At 35.0% G+C, this 26,767-nt stretch overlaps 1 protein-coding gene across 1 annotated transcript in view; it reads left to right on the top strand.

The window, feature by feature from the left end:
* The window catches only part of LOC120627707 (hemicentin-1-like), a 217,282-nt gene extending 191,431 nt beyond the window's left edge, over positions 1–25,851 (top strand). The window contains exons 2-11 of the mRNA XM_039895734.1: positions 9,984–10,099; positions 13,509–13,713; positions 17,089–17,220; positions 18,298–18,453; positions 19,302–19,395; positions 20,269–20,368; positions 21,246–21,404; positions 22,335–22,449; positions 23,291–23,383; positions 24,216–25,851. Coding sequence (XP_039751668.1) covers positions 9,984–10,099; positions 13,509–13,713; positions 17,089–17,220; positions 18,298–18,453; positions 19,302–19,395; positions 20,269–20,368; positions 21,246–21,404; positions 22,335–22,449; positions 23,291–23,383; positions 24,216–24,409 — 1,364 coding nt within the window. The 3' untranslated portion in view covers positions 24,410–25,851. The remainder of the gene's footprint in view (positions 1–9,983; positions 10,100–13,508; positions 13,714–17,088; positions 17,221–18,297; positions 18,454–19,301; positions 19,396–20,268; positions 20,369–21,245; positions 21,405–22,334; positions 22,450–23,290; positions 23,384–24,215) is intronic.
* The last annotated feature ends 916 nt before the right edge of the window (positions 25,852–26,767 follow it).

The following is a 26,767-nucleotide window of genomic DNA, read 5'->3' as shown; positions in this document are numbered from 1 at the left end:
CGCGCAGACTTGGGTCTTTGTGGGGTTAAACTGAGCTGTTACTGACCCGGGAATCGCACTTAAGACTCTGTGATCCGTATTCGAACATGATTACTATTAGACCAATGAGGTAGTTAAATCCAAGTGGAAGTAACCAAATAAGACGCAGTTAATAAATCATCTTGACAGGTATTACTCCCGCACCTTGGCGTCGGTGTAATTACATCATTTACCAACAATCATTCAAAATATACTGAGTACATACTAAACTTCCGAATGGATGTCATCTATCATTAAGATTATATAGTTAGTAAACTTAATACACAGGTGAAATGGGGGAACAGTGTAAACAAAGTAAGTGGATAGACATTGAAGATTAAGCTTAATCTATCTTGTACATTATGTAACTATAAAATCCTTTGTTCAACTTACATCCCAAACCGACAAACTAGTAATTTTAAAGGTTGAGTGAAAATAACATCTTAAATCTTTACTAATATTAATTACTAACGTAACCATTAGTAATTAGGTTCAGATTCCAATGCGTAGACATCAACGCTTAAGTATCTGAGGGGATTTCCCGGGTCTATTTCTAAATATTGGAACCTGTGTCTGGTTAAGAGCAGTATGGATTTACGTTGGGTAACAATAAAAAAAAAAATTACACAACTTTGTAGTACAACTAAAAAGCAAGAAATCTTTCGGTGCCATGTAAAATGTAGAAAAATACAGTACTTTCCTTGCTTCTATAAAATTCAAAAAATTCAAAATTCAAAATTCATTTATTTCAAGTAGGCCTAATACAAGCACTTTTGAAACGTCAAGTCTGTCCGTGTGTAGTGACTCTACCACCGGTTCGTAAGGCAGATTCTACCGAGAAGAAGCCGGCAAGAAACTCAGCAGTTGCTCTTTTCCAACATCAAAAATTTACATTTTACATTTTAACATTCATTTTTCTATCTTGTGAGAGATGAAAGCGGAGGCGGATGCTTCCAAGCAACCTTGTCATTAAGAAACTCATCAATTGTATAATAACCTCGCTGTAATAAATGTGTTTTAACACATTCTTTAAACTTATGCATTGGTAGGTCCAAAATTACTTTAGGAATCATATTATAAAAGCGTATACTCAATCCCACAAATGACTTCTGCACCTTTCACAGACGATACGCAGATGTCACTAATTTATGACCATTTCTTGTAAGTCGACTGTTTATATCCACTTTTTGTTTATAAAGACTAATATGTTGTCTTACAAATACTATATTGTTATAAATATATTTTGAGGCTACCGTAAGTATACCAATTTCTTTAAATTTTTCACGGAGGGATTCACGTGATTTAAGTTTATATATTGACCGTACAGCCGTATATAAAAAGTAATACGAAATATATGATCTATATAAAATACATGGTAACTTTATACGTTTTACTTTAAATTGTAGAAAAAATATTTTTTTCTTGCTTTTTAGTTGCATTAAGTTTAGTATTAAATTAAAATGTTTAGGAGATTTTTAAATTAAATTTTCATCGTCAATTGTTTATCTATTTCTTATTTTTATTTTTACCTAACGTGAATTCATACAGCTGTAAACAAGACACTGGTTCCAATATTTGAAATAAACCCGGGAAATCCCCTCAGATACCTTAGTGTTGATGTCTACGCATTGGATTATGAATCTTACTACTAATAGTTGCGTATCAATTTACATTGGGTTCTTTTTATTGAGTTACCTGAACCCTACTTCAGGTAAAATGCCGTCCCGGTGTACGTTAACCATATTAGTCTTTGAACTTACATTTGCACATTGCTATGAAACATTTAGCCAGGTAATCCCGGATTAATGTGGAAATTTCATTTACACATCCAACTGGCTGCCTCTGGCTGCAGCATGAGTTGGTAAAAGCGGTATCTCCAATTTGTTGTTGGTAAATTTACAGTTTGTTGATGTTGTTGTGTGTACACTCAACCAGGCAAGTATACTCTCGAGTTCAAACGATATTTTGATTAACATTTACGTGTAAATACTAAATATTAAATTAACTGCTTCTTTGTAGCATGTCTGACTACGAATCGCGAGTACCTGGTTTCGAATTACTAGAATGCATAAATAATACAGTTTTTATAACGTCGTCTCTGTCTGAATCAATAGACGGCTGCTAGTGGTCTCTTTTGCCTATCATTCCTGAGCCGTGGCTTACACTATATATATATATATATGACGAGTCAATGAAAACCGAAATAATACTTCAGAGACTTTATAGGTACTTTATTTACTGTCTCTGAGACTTATCTGAGAAAACGGAACCAGAAACAGTCCTAAAATCACATGCAAAATTAAAATCAAGTGACTCCTGTCACTTTATTAGGCACGCGTACGAAGCGTAGGTACTATGCACGTGTCGCTCCATTATCTTCAATAGGGTTGTCATAAGTAAACACTTGAATTTCACTTTGAATTAGTTTATATGGAAAAATTAAAGATGCTTCTTTTGATTTTATATTTTCACTACTAGTCAATAGAAATCTGCTAGATATGTCTCTTGCGCCTGTCATTCCTGAGCTGTGGCTTACACTCTATACAATATAACGTGCAAATGCAAATGAAAACTGAAATTATTACTTCAGAGGCTTTAGAGGTACATTATTTACTGTCTCTGAGACTTATCTGTGAAACAGAAACGCTTATAGCTTTGAGTAAACCAATGCCTAAGATAAAATAACATTCAAAAATTAAAATCGAGTGACTCCTGTCACTTACTCGTCGCGTAGCGTAGGTACTCTGCACGTGTCGGTCTTTTATCTTCAATAGGGTTGTCATAAGTAAAAACTTAGAATATTTGGAATTAGTTTAGTATTCCGTAATTGGTTAAACGTTGAATATATATATTCATACATATACATATATATATATATGTATACTTATACCAAACACTGTGCTGATTGTGTTTATTTCCGTAACTATGATATTTACTTTTTATCTTGGTATATAATACAAGTGTATTAATTCATTAATTCATATGTTTATTATATATACAATCAGGATTTGTGGTTTCTCTTGCTTATGTAGATTATTTTAATGATGCACTAGCTAGCACTATAGCTCCGAAAGTGAAAGTGCTTGCCAAGGATCAAGCTCGGTTCCCCCGAAAGGGAAGTAAAAGCCTTACCCTACCCTGGCTATCCCCACTTCTAAATATATCGATATCGATAAATAAGCTGCTACAAAACATTTCTTTATACTTAATGCTTTTTCAGAAAATACTAAATACTAGCGGACCCCAGCGTCATCTGTCGGGTTGATTTGTAAATCTAAACCATCCAGGGTGCCACCCAGACTCATACAAAAAAAAATCATTCAAATCGGTCCAGCCGTTTAGCAGGAATTCAGTGACATACACACGCACACAAGAAATATATATATGAAGATTAACAAATGACAGCAAATATAAGTTTTTAATTTCAAAAAACTAAAGGTCAAAAAACAAATACTTACTGTCACTGTTGTCATTTTGAAAAAAGAATCGTGCGAAACATCAATATCGATAAAATCACCTATCTCAGTACAGCGTTAAAATCGTTTATTGACTTAACGCTTCAGAAGTCACTTGAAGTAAATATGTAATAGAGACGTTAAACTTTCAATATTACGGAATGTTAAAGCTTCGGGACAGCTAAATAATTAATACCTGTCGTTGTCCTCGTTAAATATACTGGCTCACTGTTCTCCCCGGGAGAATATGCGGCGGTTATTTATTCACCAAACTAAACACTAGTAGCGACCGATAAAGGCTTTGAAATCTGAAATGCTCGAGCTTTTGGCAGACCACAGCCGTATATGAACATAAACGGTATGTATTTAATATTTATGTATCTTTTACATCAACAACTTTTCATTACGGTTTTATGGTTTCCTGGGATAAAAATGTTATTGATCCTTCTCAAGCTAAGAAATGGTCTCGCAGTGCTATGCCCGTCTCAAGACACGAAGCTAGGAAGGGAAGGGAAAAAAACAATGGACACCACAAGAGGAAACTTTAAAAGTAAGATACAAAGCGCGGCCTTATCGTTTAGTAGCGATCTCTTCCAGGCAACCTTAGGATTAGAAAAACCAAGAGAAACCGATTGGTGGGTTGTATTATTATTACATACTTCAAATAATTGCTCAGTAATACGTATCTGCCGAATAAATTAATATACTACGACAATGCACACATCGCCATCCAGTCCCAAAGTAAGCGTAGCTTGTGTTATAGGTACTTAAATGACTGATGAATATTTTTATGAATAAAATACATAAATACGTATTATATACATGTAAACGCACAGACACTGAAAAAACATTCATACTCATCACACAAACATTTACCAGGTGGGAATCGAACCCACGGCCTTGGACTCAGAAAGTAGGGTCGCTGCCCACTGAGCCAGTCGGCCGTCAAATATCCTATATTATAGTCTTACTTCTAGGTCGCATAGTAACATATCAAAACATTGCGCGAACCGCCAACTAATAATTGCCTAATCAAAAACCAACGATTATATTTTCTAACTCCAATGTAAAATGATTACTGTCAACTGCTAAATGGAGTGAAGTAACTAACCGCCGGTTAGAGAAACACTACCAAAGTGGAGTTGTTTTTTTATGCTTCAAAGTTAGTCGTGTACAGGGTTTCTGTATATTCTTAATTCTGTCATAAATGTTTTAACACAAATGACCCCAGTTAATCAGGGCAACAGTCCTTATAGCTTTGTAGTTGCAAAAACTTAACAATTTTGGCTAAGTAAGTATTAGTGAGATAGCCCAGTGGGTAGCAATTCGACTTCACTTTCGGGGGCCGAATTCGAATACTAGCATAGATCTCTAACATTTCTAAGTTATGTGCGTTTTAAGCAAGTTAAATATCACTTGCTCCAATGAATGAAGGAAAACATCGTGAGGAAACATGCTTGCCTGACAGATGTTCTGAAAAGTGTGTGGAGTCCACCCATCCGCACAGAGCCAGCGTGGTGGACTAAGACCTTTAACCCTTCTAATTGTGGGAGGAGACATGCGCCCTGTACTGGACCGGTTCTCAATTATAACAATATTATAAAATATCTCTAAGTTCTCGTTTAAAAACTTTTACTCTGACATTTATTTGAGAGTGAGTGTATTTACAGCAATTAGAATTGAACGTAAAGCTCGCTGAGAAAGTGTGCTATTACGTGGCTGACTATTAATTCCTTTAGTACTCTAATAGCTTCCTTCGCAATAAAGTTTTCCAGCTGCTACTTTTGTTATTATATGTTTCCTTGGTGAAATTGAATGCACTTCTTTACATATAATAAAATCGTAGCCTAGCCGTATCTGTTTATTAAAGATTTTTGTAAAGAAATAACTAGGAGTCACAATCAAACAAAAGATCGTTAAAATGGACGTTTGTCTGTGTATCTCTTTGTCTGTATGTCTGTTGGTTTGTGCGCGCATCACGCAAAAACTCATGAACGTATTTGAATGCGATTTGGTACATTTATAACTGATACTCCCGATTAAAATAATATACACTTTTCATACCGAATACAATTCGGGATAGACGATAAAAGTGTTTGTTTTTACTCCATAACTTCGCCATTCCTTAACCGATTTTTATAATTTCTCTATCATTAGAGAGGTTTTATTATAAGTAATTTTTTCTTATCAGGTACTTAGCGAACACTCGCAAATAAACTATTCTTAACCACAGCTAGTTGTAAATATTTTCAGTCTGATTTGAATATTCTTTTAGTATTCAATATTTCTTTTATATACCGAATGAACCGCAAAATAAAGTTACTTTTTAAAATATATTTTGAAATTAAGGGGAAAGTGAGTGCAACCCCCTGTGCTTTGGAGAGAACGTAATGTCGTTAAAACCCACTAGCCCACTTTGGAACAGCGTGGTGGGCTTATGATTTAAAACCATCTCTCTTATACAGATTAGAGACAAGGCTTGTGCCCAGCAGTCGGACGTTAATAGGCTGCGGAAGATATAAGATATATATATATATAAAAACATTAATTGTACGTTATTTAGGGCTCATTTTTCAAAAGCTAAATAATCTACTTAAAAATGACGTTATCACTTATATTTATTACATTGAGTGATTATGGGTAAACTCTCTGGTTGGGAGAGATCTTTAGTTTAACAGTGGACTGTTATTAAAGGTATTATTATAAGTGAGTGAGTGAGTGAGTGAGTGAGTGAGTGAGCGGATTAATTTACTGGACAATGGACGCAATACGGAATGCCAACTGGTAGCACCATACCCGTGTGAAGCGTGTGACTGGCAGCTTGATATAGTAATAAATAAGAGAGCAAAAAGTGATCCGTCTTTCGCAACCACACTTCATCCTTCCTCAACGAACTCGTCAGTTCAGGGTTCCGTATCAAATAAAAATAATCTTTAAATAGCATTAAATAGAAACCTTGGCCAACGAATTGAAATTTTGAATGAAGCATCTTAGACATTATGCCTCCGTCCGTGAGGTATACAAACGGTTCCCCGGGCATCTAACAAAGCCAAGAAACGGGACATACCGTGGTAGTTTTTAGTTTGGGCATACCCCCTTTAGAGGGGGGAGTCCCACACAACCTCCATCCTGCCCAAGGGTCGGAGGTAGCAATAAAGCTTTTCAACAACGCCAAAAAAAAAAGTCATTATATCTCGCTACGGTGGTTTCAAAGACGTTTTAGATTTAATTTAGTTTTATTATGGTACATAGGTTATTTAAGGTTAGTTTTGTTTATGAATAAAATGAAAAAAGATCTATAATATTCTCGAATAACGCTATGTTTTCCTATTTCAACGATCCTTTAACTGTAATCAGGGTAAAATAAATCGTCTTATACGTGACTTATACGACGTGATTTCCTTTTTGGGTTTTATGATTCAAAAATTTTAATGATATTGATCATATTCAATGAACACCTAATAAACATCTTCATCGTTTTCATTTTAAAAATGCGATAATAGTACATCGTTCGACAATTATGTTTTTTATTGTTTATTAAACGTTACCTTATTCATTACACCTAAATATGTTGTCATAATATGCGGAACCTACAGAGTGCAAACCTAAATTCCGTTTATCCGTATTTTTTCTAAGTAAGATAAATGTTGAGTTTTATTATACGTAATAACGTGAACGCGAAAGGAATATCTAAAAAATCTACCGAACGTACGCCGCAAATTGTCCGAAAACCGAGATCTTCCAAATGATGTTAGGATAAATTATTGAGAATTTTCTTTTTATATATACGACAACGCGCGGTATGAATTCCGATAAGTAGGAGTTTAAGCTGATAAATGAAATTGATATTTTGGCGACCTTTCTGAGTTGAGCCCAATAAAAATAAACCGGTTTGTAAATATCCGCAAGTTCTTCAGCATAGAAACCTTCACAATTTGACTCGCGATACCTTTCATCGTTTTTGTCATGCCATTAAAATATTTTTGTTTCCCATAGGAACTAAAGGACAAGATTTTTTTGGTATATTTTTCCATGAAGGTGTGCATTCCTGTTAATCTAACTATTTTTTTTTCAAAAAATATATATAAACAAGGCCACCACCAAACTTCAATTATTTGTTTTCATTTTTTAATAAACTACCCATTGACATCTCGGAGATGTCTCTTAAAAAGTTCAAAGTTTGTATTAAACGTGAGCTTATAGAAAAGTCCTTATACAATATAAAGGACTACGTAATCGATAAAAAAGCTTGGGTGTGAATTATTGCTTTAACCAGGTTGCTTTTCTAATAATTTTAAATGACATTGTGAGATGGTGATAACAAAAAAAAAACACCCGGCTAAGTTTGTTGTGGGCTTCTTCTTCGACCAGGACGCGTTTGGAACCCTCGTAGCTTTAGTTTTAAGTTCACGAATGTGGTTATCGTCATCATCTCACTATCGTGTTATTCATATGTACGCATCAAAAGTGCCACCTATGCCTACTTCAATAAAGATATTTTTGACTTTGACTTTATTATGATTGGTAGCCTAAGTTATCGGAAACCGACTCCTGTGCTTTTTAACATGTTCACGGAAAGCTAAAAACTAAACCAAACCAAAAGAACTAGGTCACGCTACCCTTATAAGTTGTATTTAATATTTATTCTAAGTTCTGATTGTCGCGAACAACTGCGCGTACTAAATCTTTAACACAAAACTTGCTAATGGAAGTCACTCAACAGCAAGATGAAGTTCTCTACTTTGTGACCGTCGCGTCCGACTTGGAACACTTCTCATGTTCTTAATGTTTTTACACAAACATTCGGCCAACTTTCGCAACAACGACGCTAAGATAACTTCTTATGCTGGTATTTAAATGTTTATTTACTGTTACTTTAAAGGAAAAATTACTGCGAACCTAACTTAAGTAAATAAAAATTCATCTCACTTTTATAACTGCTTGATCGGTTATAATAGGATTGGCTATCTTTTACAGCCATTACCGGCCAGGTACACGTCACGGGTCTCTACACTTAGAAGAATTTAGGCTGTATTCCAACACTCTGGCCCAGTGCGGTTTGGTGGACTCCACACGCCTTGCATACAGGTTTCCTCAATGTTATCCTTCACCACTGAAGCAAGTGGTATTGTAATTGCTATTGAAGTGCGGGCTGGGGTTCAAAATTGGCCCCTCCAAAGTGAAGCCGAAGTTGTAACCACTATCAATGCCACGCAAAAAAATTAAATGTATGAAAAAGTGTATATGTTTATTTCCTTTTACGCCTTTGGTTGCCTGGAAGAAATCGCTATGTAGCGATAAGGCCACCAAATTGTACTCTCTTGCTCTGTATCTCTGTAACTACTTTTATCTTTGGTGTACAACAAAAGTGCATTCATTCGTTCATTCAACGTGTTTGATTTTTGTTATATGTGAAGGTATTATTTTGTATACTCATTTATCTATATGCGAATAAGTATTAAAAATAATAAAAAGGAAGACTCACGCTGAAGAATCACGCTGCAACTATTGAGTGTGTTTGCGTGTGGAGAATCATAGCAAATTAAAACGAACGTGAGCATTCCGTTTATCCAATAGTCAATTCATCATTTTCCTCCTTTGCTTACTCTACCACCAATGCTAAAGTAGTTCTGTGTCAAGCAGTTGAATTTAAGACTATGGAACCACGATGGTCACACGTTTGCTATTATAAACATACACTAACTACTTATTGCAGAATTCTTCCAGATTTTTTCCGTGTAAAATAGGGCTTGCTACCAATTCTAAGGACGAATCTTAGATTTGTTATTAGTTAGAGGACATACTCGTATATATATTAAAGAGTTGTTTAGTTATATTATGATCCAGATTATATGTAAGTTCCCAAAATATACTATTTATTATATATAACGACGTATTACATTTTTCTCTACAAAATACTGAAATCAATATATTTTTGAATTAAAACCCGACCACTTTTATTTTCTAACCAGACCAAAAGTAAGTAGGAAACAAGGTATTTGCAGAAACGATCACACCGTTCCCATGAGTCGTAAAGGAAATTAAAGTGTCTGCTCAAAGCAGTACGTCAATATGGATTGAATCAATACCCGTGTATCTACATATTGTATTGAAATAGTGTCGCTGAACACTAGCAGAATCCTCCAACTGCGTCTGTAGCTTGCAGCATTACGTATTTTTTTCATACCTTTAAATTCCTAAATGTTTTTTAAGAAAACAGCTAGAGCTTGAAAACATATATGATGTTCATTTATAAAAAGAGCATCAAACATGTTTTCAAGTTTCCTAGTTTAATAAAATTATTAGATAACTCATATTCAATGGAATTTATTAAGCAGAATTAACAATTACCTATGTATATATGTACTTAGAAAAGAAAAAACAAGATCAAAAAAACAGGGTCCATATTTCTATCAGTGGTAAAACTATGTAGCAATCCACACTAGTCAGTCTTGCCCCTATCTATTTTTTTTATATAATTTACTACAAAGATGTTTCTTTTATTTACAGCTCTAGCAGCCGAATCAGGAGATGGCGTCCCATCCTTGGAAGTTATGGCGAGATCATCAGTTTACAATGTCGGTGAAAACAAAGTCATCTACTGCAAAGGGCTAAATCTACCTGAGGTAATAATTCATTATTAAAAATTTATTGTGCATATATTTTTTTCTTGTGCATTCATATAATACTAGATGTGTCCTGCGGCTTCGCCCGGATAATTTTGGGAGGCAGGGTACTGCTACATAGTCTACACCTATAGTCATATTATGAGATTTAATTTTTTTTCAATGAAAGTATACTATGTTATTTCTTATACCTCCAAGAATATGTATAAAAAGTTTCATGAAGATAGGTTCAGTAGTTTTCGCGTGAAAGCGTAACAAACAAACTTACATTCACATTTATAATATTAGTAGGGATTGACTAAATAACATTTTAATATTCCTTTCTCTCGTTATTTAGTTCTCGTCCACAAACTAACAATTAAAACTGTTTTCGTTGTCGTCTGATAGATTTCAGTCGAAGACGCTTTCAGCGATAAGCTGTGATAAAGATGTGTTATATTTTTCACTTTAGATCTTGTTCTATATTCTTTATAGTGTTGGTGGATAGTAAAGTGTATTTTAGTTTTATTTTATTACTAGTTCAATTGGTTATCCTGTTGACCAAAGTATATAGGAAAAAATGTTCGTGAAATGCATCGCACGATCGCATCGGTCAATTTCAAATTCAGTTGAAAATACATTCCAGAGACATTTCGAAAAAAACTGCGTCTCTGCTGTAGACTATTATCATTTGACGACCGATTGGCGCAGCGGGCAGGGACCCTGCTCTCTGAGTCCAAGCCCGTGGGTTCGATTCCCACAACTGGAAAATGTTTGTGTGTTGAGCATGATGTTTTTCAGTATCTGGGTGTTTATATGCATATTCTAAGTATTTATGTATATTATTTATAAAAAATTTCATAAGCTATCTTTGTACCTATAACACAAGCTACGCTTACTTTGGGGCTAGATGGCAATATGTGTATTGTCGTAGTATATTTATTAAAAAAAAAAAAAAAAAAGTAGCATACATATAACTATAGCCTATAGTTTGAAAGAATAATGCAATGCTGGGTGAATTGCATTTTACTTTGCTATAAACAAGGACCTTTGCAGGAGGCTTTTCAGAACAAAATGTAGAGTTTTTTATGCATAAACTTCGCTTACACGTTGCGGAATATATAACTTTTAAAGTAGGTATGAAATTAATCTAAAAAGTCAAACCAGAAACGGGATACATACTAATAATTAATTACATATATTAACACGGAAGATCGGTTAGTTTCTTTGTATAAAAATAAAAACCTATTTAGACTTTAAATGTCTTAGCGTACATTTTTTGACAGTAGGTAAATTACCTCAACAATTTCGGGACGACACAACATCTCCAGTTATAGCTAAATGTGCTCATTCTGTTTTTCTACATATATCTAAGCAAAAACTAAATTTGCAAGCCTCAAAGAATTTCTGTCCTTTTCACAATTAATCTCATTTTATCTAGTGGAGCGTTTTAATAAATAATAAAATAAATATGCTACGACAATACACACATCGCCATCTAGCCCCAAAGTAAGTGTAGCTTGTGTTATGGGTAGTAAGATGACTGATGAATAGTTTTAGCAATATTATACATAAACACTTTTAATATACAGATAAATACCTAGGCACTAAAAAACATTCATGTTAATAACACAAACATTTTCCAGTTGTGCGATTAGAACCCACGGCCTTGACTCAGAAAGCTTGGTCGCCCACTGCGCCAATCGGCCGTCAATTGTTTTTGTGACAAAGCTCGTCCGGGGAAACATTGACGCTATGCAAAAACAGAGCAACTGTTTAAAGGCGTTGGTTATCCAATTGATATTACTTTAAAAAAACAATTATACCTATCCTGTACGTAAAGAAAATAACCCAAACAGATCACCCGTACACTGGGTAGATAGGTATATATATTCTTAAGTAAATAAATGTAATTAACTTTCTCGAAGCGGATCTTTTATCTCATATCATGGTTCTCATAAAACTCATTTATATACAAGCTTGTGGGAGAAAAGTTGTAACATAACTTCCCTCGTATCCAAATTCTTGAGTTAACACTTCAGGCGCCTAATAAATTTTGAGTAGCAAACTGCGTAAGCGAGGCGTGTTGCCACGTTTTTACCATTACTTATTTTATTTAATTTAGGCGAAACTTTCAGAACGTTTTTCACATTATTTCCTTGTTTTTTTAAGGGTAGAGTTGTATGGGGTCAGTAGGAAAATGCGATAAAATCACTTGTACTCACAAAAGTATACTATGCTAAAATGGATAAATAAAAACAGCAAGTTTTTAGGTTTCTATTTTTATTCATCTCACTAGATTTAATTTAAGTGTATGTTCTCGCTCCAGAGATGGGCGATAATAACTGCGACTCAGTCTTACACTATAGCAGTATTATCGAATTTGGGTTTCATGATACACATTACCTTATGTTTGCCTTATTTTGTACTATTTTTAATTTACTGTGTAGTGATAATTGAAATAAACTTATTATTATTATTATTATTAATGTGTTATATGCCAGATCTGATAACCGTATCCGTATCTCTGTATCATTTGATGACATAACATATCAGGGCGACCAGAAGTTGGGCATAGGAAGCTTTAGAGCTCAAAGCAGTATATTGGGGGGTGCAAGCTACACCAAATCAGGAGTGATTTTGAGCCCTAAGGCTCGAAGAAGTAAGAGAATCGTTTACCCTAGGGCGCCTCATGGGAAACCGAATCTTGGCTAAGGCGACGATTGTTTTAAGGGTCGCACGGTGATTAGGCCTCGCTCCTCCGGGGCTTTGGTATGATCCTTTGTTCGGATGACGTAAAAAATCGGGAACTTCGTTTTAGCCGACAGAACAGAGGTTGCAGGTGTGTCTTGACTGGGGAAGTTGTTAGTAGTTTTCTGAGCGTCAGGTTCATGGTGGATGTGTTTATGTCTTCTTTTCTAGAAAGGAGCACTAAGATTGGGTGAGTAGAGGCAATCCGCAACTTGGACCGTTTACTGTTACGCGTAGGTCTTTTGAAGCGATTTACATACTCTACCATCGAGTCGCGTCTGTGTCCCGTTTCCACCAAGTTTTTAGTGAGAAGATGGAGTCTACCAACGCTGCGTTTATGGGGTACATAACTACAATTTTCTTACTGATCTGTAATTTGTTTTAAAAATGACTTAAAGTTTATGTTTCTTCGCGATAGTTTAGCTTTCTTTTGCCAATAAAATTGTTAAAAACAGTCCAGTAATATCTGAGCCTATTGGGTACGAACAAAAAACTTTCCTCTTTATAATATAAATAGATAATATATAGACAGATAAAGTCTATAGGTATGTGTACGGCTGGTGTATCATTAACACGTCTTTTAAGAGGGTCCATGAGCTGACATGTTGATAATAATAGCACATTGCTGTAACCTACTTTTACAGCCAAAGTTTAATTAAAAATATCTCTTTTGCCGCAGAGAATCGAATGGTACGCACCCAATCGTGAAACTGTAGGCGAACGCTCCAATGTGAACTCGAGAATATTCTCGGAAAGGCTCAAGAACGACACATTAGCCAGTAGTTTGGTGCTGCTCTTCATTAGGAGCTTCAAGATTGAAGATAGCGGTAACTGGACCTGCAAAGCTGGCGATCTCTTTGAAACTATTGAAATTATTGTGGGTGGTAAGTACAAAGGCTGTCAAAAAATCTTCTTGTCTGGTGGAAGGATTCGGTACCACTCTACCGACAAAAATGTTTTTTTTCATTTGTGAAATGTCAATTTATGAATCCTCTAAACTTTACGATCCGCTGAATCGGTGTCATAACTTAAGACGGTGCCCAACGTCGACATCATATAAGAGTTCGTGAAACGTTTTATTTTCTCTAGGAATCACCTGAATGGGTAGGAATCCGATTATGGTGATTCCAAAGTTTAGTGAAAACGGGCGTTAGTATTAAATGTCGATAAGAAATATCTATGACTTTGATATAACGACCCCCAAACAAAACAGGTTAGCCCTCTACCATCTTAGATTGCATGATCACTTTCAACCAGGTGAAATTGCAGTCAAGGGATAAATTTTAGTGGAATAAATATAAATCTTATAGTAACTCATAGCAACAGCGCCTTCTTAAGAAAGACACAATGTTTTATATATCCAAATCACTATTCTTCAAAACAAGGCGTCTTCGAGAAAACCGCACTTTGTATCTTTTTTTTATACTATCTATTTTTTTACAGACTTAGATGTTTTTTTTATTAACACTCCTAGTGAGCCCTTGACTGCTAGATCACCTGTTGATAAGTGATCATGCATGTCAAAGATCTACTATCTTAAATATACATAATCACTTATGGTTATCTGATAGGGGTATGGGAGTTATATTTAACCCATATTCGAAATCAGTTACAGTGGAGCATCGTACATGAACGCAAAATAGTTTAACGGCAGGTGTATTCAGTTAGGTAACCAGCCACAGCCGCGAACCAAACACGGAAAGTCTAACTAAATAAGACAACAGCGCTTTGCACTGCCCCAAGAAGGTCGACAAAAGTTTATTACTTATTTAAGATAATATTACCCTCTTATAAATCATTGTCACTTTAGATTACTTACACTTACCTAATGGTTGATAGGTATCACAGAATTAAGAACATCCAGAACCCTCATTCAGTCATTATTGCAAGCCGTGCATTGTGTTCGAAACAGTGAAAACGCCCCGCGCACATCTCAATCCACACCCGCGAAATGTTACTAGCTTAAAAAAATACTATTTTCCCCATTTTATGGTAAAAGTTTGTTAACATTAGAGGTAAAATAATTACTGTCAACTGGTAGTTGGGATGAAGTGACTAACCGTATGTTTCAGATTACTAAAGTGGAGTGGTTTTTGATTCTTCAATATTAGACATGTACACGGTTTCTGTAAGTTTCTAATTCTGTGTATCTCAAATGTTTTCCCGTTTTCCACATTTTTCCCAGTTTATGGTTTAGACATTAGAGGTAAAATAATTACTGTCAACTGCTAAATGGAATGAAGTGACTTATCGCCTGTTAGAGAAACAATACTAGAGTGGAATGTTTTTTTATGCTTCTATAATGGTTGTTTACACAGTTTCTGCACGTTCTTAATTCTGTGATAGGTACAGTTTCTCATCCCTTTAATTTCACTTAAACAAGCGTGTGTGGAAAGTTCGTAATTGTTCATAAGCTTCAAAGCTGATACTAATTGGTGCTGGGAAACTATTCGGTGTAGAGAGGACTTTGTTACATGACAAATACTATCTGTAACAAAGCCCTCTCCGTAACTCGTCCCTTATTATATTTATTTATAATATATACCTATTCAACGTAAATGCAGTTTGTTTATGTACAATGGAAAACTGCGGTGCAGAATTGATCTGGATGAGACATTAATAAAGTCTAGAATAGCTTACTAAAACTTTGTTACATGATAAATACTATCTGTAACAAAGCCCTCTCTGTAACTCGTCCCTTATTATATTTATTTATAATATATACCTATTCAACGTAAATGCAGTTTGTTTATGTACAATGGAAAACTGCGGTGCAGAATGGATCTGGATGAGACATTAATAAAGTCTAGAATAGCTTACTAAAACTTTGTTACATGATAAATACTATCTGTAACAAAGCCCTCTCTGTAACTCGTCCCTTATTATATTTATTTATAATATATACCTATTCAACGTAAATGCAGTTTGTTTATGTACAATGGAAAATTGCGGTGCAGAATGGATCTGGATGAGACATTAATAAAGTCTAGAATAGCTTACTAAAACTTTGTTACATGATAAATACTATCTGTAACAAAGCCCTCTCCGTAACTCGTCCCTTATTATATTTATTTATAATATATACCTATTAAACGTAAATGCAGTTTGTTTATGTTCAATGGAAAACTGCGGTGCAGAATGGATCTGGATGAGACATTAATAAAGTCTAGAATAGCTTACTAAAACTTTGTTACATGATAAATACTATCTGTAACAAAGCCCTCTCTGTAACTCGTCCCTTATTATATTTATTTATAATATACTAGCTGTTACCCGCGACTACGTCTGCGTTTGATTTTGTTTTTTGATGTAGCATTAAATTTAGTTGTAGATCTAAAAAAAAATATAGTATTGAGTATCGCTAAGCCTCAAATGAGGGGTTTGCTGCTGTCCGCTGAGGAGTTCTGTCCTCTATCTCCAACCACAGTTTGGGCAAAATTAAACACATATTATAACCTCTATAGTACAAAAATAATTATTTAAATCGGTTATAATTTGTCGGAGTTATGATGTAAAATCGTTAAACACTCATCCCCTCTCCCAAAGGAACCGAGCTTAATGTCGGGATAAAAAGTATTCTATATTACTTCTAACACTTCCAAGAATATGTGTACAAAGTTTCATGAGGATCGGTTAAGTAGTTTTTGCGTGAAAGCGTAACAAACAAACGTACATTGACATTTATAATATTAGTAGGGATACCTATTGAACGTAAATGCAGTTTGTTTATGTTCAATAGAAAATCACGGTACAGAATGGATCTGGATGAGACATAGATTAAAGTCTAGAATAGCTTACTAAGACTTTGTTACTGTTGTTGAATTTGTTACTTTTAATTGTTACTTAGCAATTATTTACTGTAAACTGAACATCAATTCTCCTGAGGATGATCGGGTGTCGGAGCGAAACGTGCGTAGAGTAGTCCGCACATTGTGGAAGATCCGTTTGGTGTGTGATTATTAAGATTAAAAATATTATAAATAACACCGCACAGATTCTTCTGCTTTTCGCGGAGTATAACAAATTAAGCTTAATTTTTATAATAGCAAAAACACCTTTTTAAGAAAGCCACAATGTTTTATACTAAAATCACTATTTTAAAATTAAGATAATAGATAGATTAAATTGCACACGCAATTTATAAAATATATATATTTTTATTGTTTTTGCTATTTATTGTTTTCACTTTTAATTTGTGCAATAAAGATTTTATCTATCTATGTATCTATTTATCAATAATTATTTGTTTATGTTTATAGAAAAAGTGAGCCTAAGTGCTGCTCAAGAAACATTCGAAGGAGAGGAAACGAAATCGGCGAGGTTCGACTGCGCTGCTAAAGGATATCCACCGCCGGTATTCCAGTGGTACAAGGATAATACGCCTATAGTTGGTACGTTTGGTATTCATTTAATGAAGGAAAATTGTTTCTGCAAATTATTTATTACAAAATACCTAAGATTGCTCACGACCAGTACTCGACAGTAAAATCTTAAACAAATTATAGTATACAGAATCAATAAATTACTTCTCTTCTCTACGTTTTCTACATAAAATAAAGCCTGTCAGAGTGGTCGTGCGTAAACTGAACGTATTATATGGATGTTTGCATTAATAGATCTTTCGAAGAAGGAATATGTATTTTAATGGAAGACATAATTTAACAACAGTGTAATTTTATGAGTAATGATTGCATGTTACTGCCCACGTGTTTCATAAGATATTTTTCACCACACTTCCGAGATAAAAACAGGCTAAACTTTCAGATACATTTAGATGCCGTATTTATTACGTAATTTTATTTACAAACTACTTTAAAAACTACACTGGCCACCGTTGACGGTGCTACAAAGTGCAAAAGATATGTAAACTTGACGACCTTTTCTATAATATCCAATAGCTTTGATAACATTTTCATTATTTAATTAATATCTATGGGATGCAATATGTCAGTGGTGATGCCATCCGCACCAAGTTCTGGAGTTTGAGTGCGTTATCTGATGATAACCCTTTTGATATCCCAATGTGCTAAGCAAGCCTTCTCTCTCGTACGAGAGCTATAAACTTAGACCCACAACGCTGATCTAATGTTGGCAGGCGGTCACGATTATATTATCACATGAAACTGACAGTAACCGGGTCCGGTTACTGTCAGTTTCATGTTCAGGTTTATTAATTTATTTTCTATTAATTCCCGCCTTGTAAACAAAACGATCTTGGCTAGTATAATAGTAACCTCTATTATTTTGAAGACTCACTAACCTTTGCCTTATGTTCTAATTAACCGATTTCAAAGGTTATCGAATGAACGCGTATATTTTTTTTGATGATATTACTGCATACCTCTGTCTAATCTAAACCGATTACGAAATTTAGTTATCGTTACACATTAATTCAGTCGTATTTTTCAATCCTATTGTTAAACAATATAATACAGCACCGTTATATTTTACGATGTTTTAAATTTCAGCGGACAGCAAAAAATTCTTCTTAAGGAAAAAGGAAGATAACTATCAACTTGAAATCAGGAATCTATCTCATCAAGATACGGGAGAATACACGTGCAAAGTGACGCAAAAGGCTCTATCGCACTATGCGCATAAACGCGTACTTCTGAACGTTCAACGTAAGTACTTACACGATCTTACAAGGAAAACCTGGAATAAATTCCTAACGACAACATCTACGCCACTCGTTCAATTATTTCTGTCCAGCGAACATAGATCTCTCCTAATCACTACTACTCGAGCTGTATTATAATACTATGGCTGAAAATCATCATCAACGCTCTGTGTTATTTTCTTCTAATTATTTATTAAGCGACATTTTGTTCAAAATCTCATATCCGAGACTGTCAAACTGATTGCCACCCAAAAAAAAAAACTTAGTACTCTTTTTAGCGTTATTTTTCGACGAGAAATCCGCTTGAGTCAAGGTGTTTTAGGTATGCATATCGTCCTGTATGTTAGAAATTCAGTAGAACCTACTGAACAAGTCATAAAGAGGTCTGACGAAGCCGTCCAGAGTCCGGACAGAGCAATCGTGTTAAGTACGGGGTGGAGAAAGAATCTTACTAGCCTCCATAGTCAAGGGACCTACTATGTCGGCATTCACAACGATATCAAAAGCGCTATATGTCTTCTTTATACTGTGGTAGTATTGTGGTTTAAATTTCTAGGTTGAGACCTACTGTAACTCAGAGTACAGACAACTAATAAACTAACGCCGAACAAAATATTTTTAAACTGTTGCTATGGCATCTTTCTTTTAATTATTATTATCTGTATTGTCAACTCAAACATAGCCAGCCTTTTACTGGACTGGAGAATAATGTATGCAGAATTTATAATACACCCTCTTTATATAAAGGCAAACGGTTTATTTGATGGTTAAATTCATATATAAATATACTGAAAAAGAAAATATTGTATAACAAATTATGTATGCTTAGGAAACGTTTTGTCTACTTTCCAGATAAACCCCTTCTCTACGATGAATTTGATAACACTCGTACTATTTCATATTCAAGATACAGAACTGAAGAGGTCTACGCCATTATCAACGCACCGTAAGTTAAAAAAACGTTCTAGTTTTTGGAATATTACCAGTTGTAGACACAAAGCACCGCAAATTAAAATAGTTGTACACAGGCATGTTAATAACTTCATACTTTTCGCATAATATCTATCTACCTTAGAGTTAGAAGTATTGTGAACAGTCTCAATGTTCACAATACTGGCGGTGTGAGGTCGCATCTCACTATTGGAACTTTGAACACCGATTGGCAGACTGCGAAGCAAGTTTGAGCGTTGTGGCAACGCACAGTTAATTGCGTTGATGCGTCGTGCATTGAAGTAGAATTCTACGATACGACTTCGCACCACAATTATTGTGAAAGGTTAATGTGCGGGTTACCATAAATCGATAGAATACACCAATTCATACCAAACTGTATAAGGCTATTTGAATAGGGAGTACTAGGAAATCACCAGTTCAAAATTTATAATAACTTAATTTTATGAAATTATTATAATTTAAGTAACGCATGCAACCTGTATTTCAATTTTCTAAAATAAACAGCCTAAAATTATATTTCATACATCATAAAAAAATACTTGAAAATACTGACATGTGAATGTGTGCGCGTGTTAACGTTTTTGGAAATTATTGTTTTAATACTGTCTAGTATTTCAATCTTTTATATGTTGCCCTAGAAATCTGTCTCCAAGTAAATGTCTGATATTATGGTTGTCATCGCGTACTTTTACACTTTGCTGAATTGTTTATCAAAGGAAAAATGAATTTTACAAAAGTTATTCATTTTTATGAATCCTACTTAATTGGCCTTGTATATTTAATTTTATATACATTTCCTTTCCAAGGTTCTAAAAGGAATATGTTTTTTTTCAAACTAACATATAAAATAATTTGTATCCAACAGAAAAAACATCACTTGCCGTGCAGTGGGTTATCCGGAGCCAAAATTCGAATGGTTCAGACGAAGCAATGGCCACGACGATCCCATTACAGATGAGGACATGGTAACTATTATTCTGTGCTTGCTGTGCCCCAAGTTAATAATGCATTGTAGTGGGATATCTTAAAGCAAATCCTTCCATAATAAACGAGAAATCTAAAGCAAAATTTTTTTTAAAAATAGAATTAGCTTGCTCCTGATCTTTGAAACAAACCAAAAAACAAACTCTTTAACTTTGTGAAATAAGACCCTTTATAATTTTTTTCCTGATTATCTCCATCTAAATCAACTATAATTCCATTACAGTTAATTGAGATGGAGATCATCAGAAAAATACTTAATTAAACTATAATTCCATTATTGTTTAATTAAGATTGATCAAAATCGTGGGAAATTACTCTTACCCTATGGGGTAACAGTGGGAGCATAAAACAGGGATGGTAATTTGGCTTTTTAAATATTATTTATATATTAATTACGGTCCGGTTTACTGGGATAAAAGGTAGCCTATGTTACTTTACGTCCTTTTAACTAACTCTGCCAAAAATAAAGTTGATTGGTTGCTAAGTTAGGACGTGAAGGAGGACATACAAACACACTTCTGCATTTATAATATTACTATAGTAAGCAAGAGCAAGGAGGCAAGAGCTCTTTTCAAAGAATTATCGAAAAGGGTTATCGAGTCTACCGGTGATCCTAGAGCGGGCAGTTACCTTGGCCAACGAATTAGTTTGGCCATCCAAAGGGGCAATGCTGCCAGCATCTTAGGAACTGTGGCTCGCTGTGGTGGTTTCGAGGAAGTTTTAGGTTTTATTTAGTTTTAAATAGTTTATTTTAGGTTAAATTTATAAAACAACTATAGTAAGCAAAGTAAAAATAAATAAATTTAAACTTTATTCAACCTCCTCATATTATTTAATGAAACTTATTCCGTATTACAGATAGCTAACTCTCAAGATGGCAGTAGCTCAACTTTGATGCTGAGGATGTACGACGAAGAAGCCTTGGGAGAGTACAAATGTCTTGCGAGCAACGATAAAGGCCGTGTTTATGTTATCTATCACGTGCAAAAGGGGAATAAGCCTGATATGCCAGACCAAGTAAGTTAATATAACAATCCAATCCATCCATCATCAACCAATGGGAGAAGTCTTTAATCACCTTAATATGGTGGTTGAAGAGCTTATCCCACCTTGCTGCTGTAATGCTGGTTGGCGGCAGATTTATAGTTACACAATATAAAATATATATATATATATCTGCTATAGCGACACCTTTGAAGACGAATATCATTCTTTCCAAATTTTTCGTAACTTTACAGGACAGCGCGGCAAAGAGGTCGTTATAACTAAAAATTGCCAATAAGTGAATCAAGATGTTCTAACTGCATTCTTCCTTGCAGGTGTAGATATCAATATATTTAATTACATATACTATTCTTATATGCTGTTCTGGTAGTAAATGTTTCACAAACGGATCAAAGTTCTTTACGTACACTCAATACCTATTTTTTGTTTACTGGCAAAAAAAATCTCAGAACTAGCCTGGAGTTAGGAAATTGAAGATGTTCCCCCTACGCCTCAGATAACACGTTAATTGGTCGTCTATTCCAAAACGTAATTGGAGCAGAACTCGCTCTAGCCAATCAAAGCCCGTAAGTATAACTCTCGTTGTGCCCAAGTGAGGGACAGTCATAGGCCCAGGAGATGTTTACTATTTTGCGAAATTATTTGTCTAAGCTTGCGTCACAGAATAAGTTAAGTCCAGACTCCAAAAACAGAACTTCAGGCCGTTACCGTCGACTAAGCGTACCGCCAAATAACCAATTCTATAAGTCTTATTTAAACATATTTTTGAAGATGAAAGTGCTATTAAATTGAAGTTTTAAGCTATAATGGTAAATTAATTATGCGTTTAATATTTAAATAAACCTTCTCTTGTAAAATTTGTGTTGTGTCGGTTGCGCTAATTCGCCGGTGGCTACATTTGTTCTATTTGGATAAAATTTGAAATTATGCATATGCTTTCAGGTGAGTGTAGTCAGCATAACCAAAACTACTATTACATTCAACGTCACTTGCTCCACGTGCAATATGGCAATTGAAGAGGACAAATCTGAGGACCCACAAAACTTAACTATTCTAGGTAAAGCACTACCCAATACCAAGGGGCCCTCACTCTAAACCGGGCAGGCGTATTAAGGAATAAATTAATAGTAAAAAAAAAAAAGAAAATACGCTTGATATAAAAAACCAAACTAATTCACAACTTCACCTTCACCAACCACCTTCTAGTTAAATTTATTTATAAAAACGTATTATTTTCTGGTAACTGGTAACGTGGTAACTAACCATCAAATTTGTTATTATTATAGATCAGCTAAAGAACATTGGAAATTAAAATAACATCATTCCTGCCTTATCGACTATAATGTATAATTATCTAAATTAACAAAAATCTTATTTTGCAAATTGAAAAATTGAATAATCTTATCAAATTAGTGTATTGTCATCGGTCCTCGATATATCTACAAAGTTTAAATGACATCAGACTGAACAAAAATTCAAACAAATATACCAGTAAAACTAAAGAAAACGTGTAGAAAAGAGTAAGGTTCATCCCGATCTGTGTAGTTCCGCTGCTCTTTACCGATCGGGGAATGTTATGACATTTTAAGAGAAGCGAATTATGTTACCATTCTAGATATACAGGATTCCAATTATATAGGAATAAATTTGGAGCTTAATTTATATAATCGATCTAACTAAGATTCTCTAACTAAGAGTATCTAAGAGAGAATCTGAACAGAAAATGTAAACGTTAGATATCTCAACAGTGATTCAGATATGTCAAAAGTTACTTACAAAATAATTTTATTCTATGATTTTTTCTTTTATTCCAATGTGTAGACATGAGAAGCCCGACTGGAGGAGGAGGGGAGAATTGTACGCGATCATGATTTTAATATATTTCATTTAATTTCTAGGGTATACCTTCCACCTGGTACCATTCCAGAAAGGTTTTCTTGCGGATTGGAACTCATCTGAGGAGTTTAATGTGGATATTGAAAATTATACTTGTAAGTATTTCGTGTTTGATTACGCACAAAGTTACACGGCTATCAAAGATTGTTCTCCTTCCTCAATGTTTTTGCCCATGTGAACTGACTGAAAGGATTTGGAAATTTAATGCATGTAGCGTTTGATACGAAAAATAATAGGCTACCTTTTATCCCGGGAAATAAGAGAGATCCCGTGGCAATAAGAAACCTTAATCCACGCGAACGAAGTCGCCGAAATCAGCAAGTATACTATAAATGTGAAAGTGTGGATGTTTGTTACTCCATCACGCAAAAACGGCTGAACGGATTTGGATGAAATTTAGCATACATGTAGCCTTTGACATGAAAAAGAACATAGGCTACCTTTTATCCCGATTCTTAAAGTAGTGTCCGAATGAAAATCGAAAATTGTATATGAGCTAAGACGCGGGCAGATAGCTTTGTTATTTGGTATGCATGTCACCTATGCTATGGAAAAGGATATGTACTTTCTATACCGATCTCATATAGTTCCCGTGGTAAGATTAAAAATTGTTAACGAGTGAAGCTTTAGACACAATTCTGAAGTCCACGCAGACGAAGTCGTGGGTAGAAGCTAGTATTATTATAAATGTTTCCTTTTTACGATGATATATCTATATCTATACTATATCTAAGAATAACCGTTTTGCTGGCAGAAATAATGACCTAGATGTGGAGAGTAGCGATGACACTTCAATCTAATAAAAATTTCGCAAAAGCATCCTTGAATCATAAAAAAATTTTTACCGTCTCCAAATATTTTTAATATGGATTAATAATTAATGAATTATTATAATTTACTGACGATAGTTTACTTTTGTGATTACAGATCCACAAACACTCTTCGTAGTAGGACCCCTGGCGAACGCCACAACTTACCACGTGAGAGTGTGTACACGGAATTCCGCCGGATGCTCCGACTTTCTGGAACTCTCATCCACACCAACCACCGCTTTCGCTGAAAAACTGTTGTTCTCATTCATGCTTATGCTCGGCACTCTGTTGTTGTTGATGTTAATGTAATTTACTTTTACTAAACCTAAGGGGTATTATAATATAATTTGCGAATACGTGTTTTGTAAATATTCTTGCGTTTTCTATGTAATTTAGATTATTACGGTGTTACTAGAATCCGTTGTTTTCGAAGCATGGTTGGCCTTTCAGCATTCTTGACTTTGGTGTTTTATTTATCATTATATCAACGTGGAGGGATAAAGGTCAGCTGGCAAAAGAACGCGACAGGGGCAACAATTCGTTGCAACGGCATGCTTAAGGGCGCGAAGGCATGCTGCCCTACGGATGCAAGGGCATGTAATTGTTTGTTTTGGGGTCGCTGGTGGTGCACGCGTATTTGGTAGAGACCTGCTGTTCCAATTAAGTGCTGGCCCTAGGCATGCTGAGGTATATCTCAGTAGCGGCTGGCATGGCACCGGGCACGGTAAATAAAATACCGCTCACATCATCAGTGTATACTGGATGGTGGCAAAGTCTTCTGCCCCGATGGCCTTAATTGTCTCTTTTCTTTAACCCGTACCCGTACCCGTACGTACGTATATATATAAAGGCTATAGAAGATGACTATCAAGAATAGTTCTTCAGTTTGCTCAATACGGAGTATTTTTTTATATTGCTTTTGATAGATCACGCATGCCTCGAAGGCAACGGTATAAGAATATTATTTATTTACTTGTCGCTAAGTACTTTGAAGCTTTCAGTTAAATTAAGTAATTCAGGCTTCATATAGATAGGAAATGTTTTAATTAAGAGAGTATGTCTGTTGTTTCAATGTATAAAAGTGTTCACTATTTCGATAGCCTGAACTCAGTTTTTTTATACAGGCAATCGTATAGATTAACGTTATTGTATCGAAAATTGCTATAAATTATATGAAGCTACTAAAATATAAATATTATGTAGATGACAAAATTTGCTACGAATTTTATTAAAATTTCTCGTTATTTCGGTTATATTTCAACAGCGAAGCAGAAAAAACATCGTTTATAATATAGTTGTACACAGTAAGATGTCTTTACCTCTAGAGTCTGCGTAGTCCCATAAATGTTATTAAACTTGTGAGTCACCGTAAAAACCAGTTCATCCTAGATAGACAACACAGGTTTCGCCAATGCATATAATTTTTTTTAAATAATTGCTTTCGTGATCACGATTACAAGAAGGTTGTTGTTTTAGTTACCTATTAGATTTTTCGGAAAACATATTTTCAGTAAAAGTTTTCAGTACCGGTCGAAAATTGCTGATGCTTTACACGAATTTATAATAATCGTTGAAAGCCCGCCAATCTTCATTGGCATCGGTTGGGCACAGCTTTTTTCTTGAGCAACTCTTAATAGGGTAAAGGTTATGTGAATGATCAATATCTTTATCGAATGACGACGTCTCACTGTAATGTAACATGAGAAAACATAAAGATCATATATGTTTACTAAAAAAAAGTGTTTATAGGCATTAAATCTATGTATAAATGTAATCTTCTCGTCCAAAAGGGAGTGCCTGAAGACTGAAGTCTTCGAACAGTGCGTGTTGCCAGTGATGACTTATGGATCTGAGACATGGTCGCTAACTATGGGCCTCATAAGAAGGCTCAGAGTCACTCAGCGGGCGATTGAGAGAGCTATGTTAGGAGTATCTCTATGTGATCAAATCAGAAATGGGGAGATCCGTTGAAGATCTAGAGTTACCGACATAGCTCAGCGAGTCGCGAAGCTGAAGTGGCAATGGGCGGGCACATAGCTTGGAGAACCGATGGACGTTGGGGTCTTAAGGTTCTGGAATGGCGACCCCGCACCGTTAAACACAGCGTAGGTTTACCCCAACGAGGTGTAACAGATGACATCAGGCGAGTAGCTGGGAGCCGCTGGAGGCAAGCGACCCAGGACCGTGCATTGTGAATCCTTACAAAAGACCTATGTCCAGCAGTGGACGTCAATTGGTTGAGGTGATGATGATGATGATAAATACTACACCTTTAAAAACCTATTCTGTGATTCTGTGTCCTGGTGTATATAATAACACTTTAGAAGTTGCTTTCCATTTCCATACACATCAAGTATTTAATGAATCATTTTTTGCGTCCTTTTATGATGAGATCATAGGCCAATGCCTATGAAACCCAATGGTTTCAGTAATCAGTTGGAAACTAAGGTTACTGAATCCAAATATGGGCTTAACTGATTATTTTATCTTTGCATAGTTTCTCGGATTATTTTATTCCCAACGAGATACAAAATAATCCTGCTTATGTAGCTGATGAACATGGTCTACTTCTCTAGGGATGATTACATCTTATTGAAGGAACAGTTTTATATTTAACTAAAAACCAGAAAAATAATGAAATTGTTAAGATAATAAACGTAGCACGCG

This window comes from Pararge aegeria, chromosome 11 (genome assembly GCF_905163445.1).
Source record: "Pararge aegeria chromosome 11, ilParAegt1.1, whole genome shotgun sequence".
Classification (NCBI taxonomy): Eukaryota; Metazoa; Arthropoda; class Insecta; order Lepidoptera; family Nymphalidae; genus Pararge; species Pararge aegeria.
Note: the sequence above shows the minus strand (reverse complement) of the source record. Positions and strands in the feature narration are given on the sequence as shown.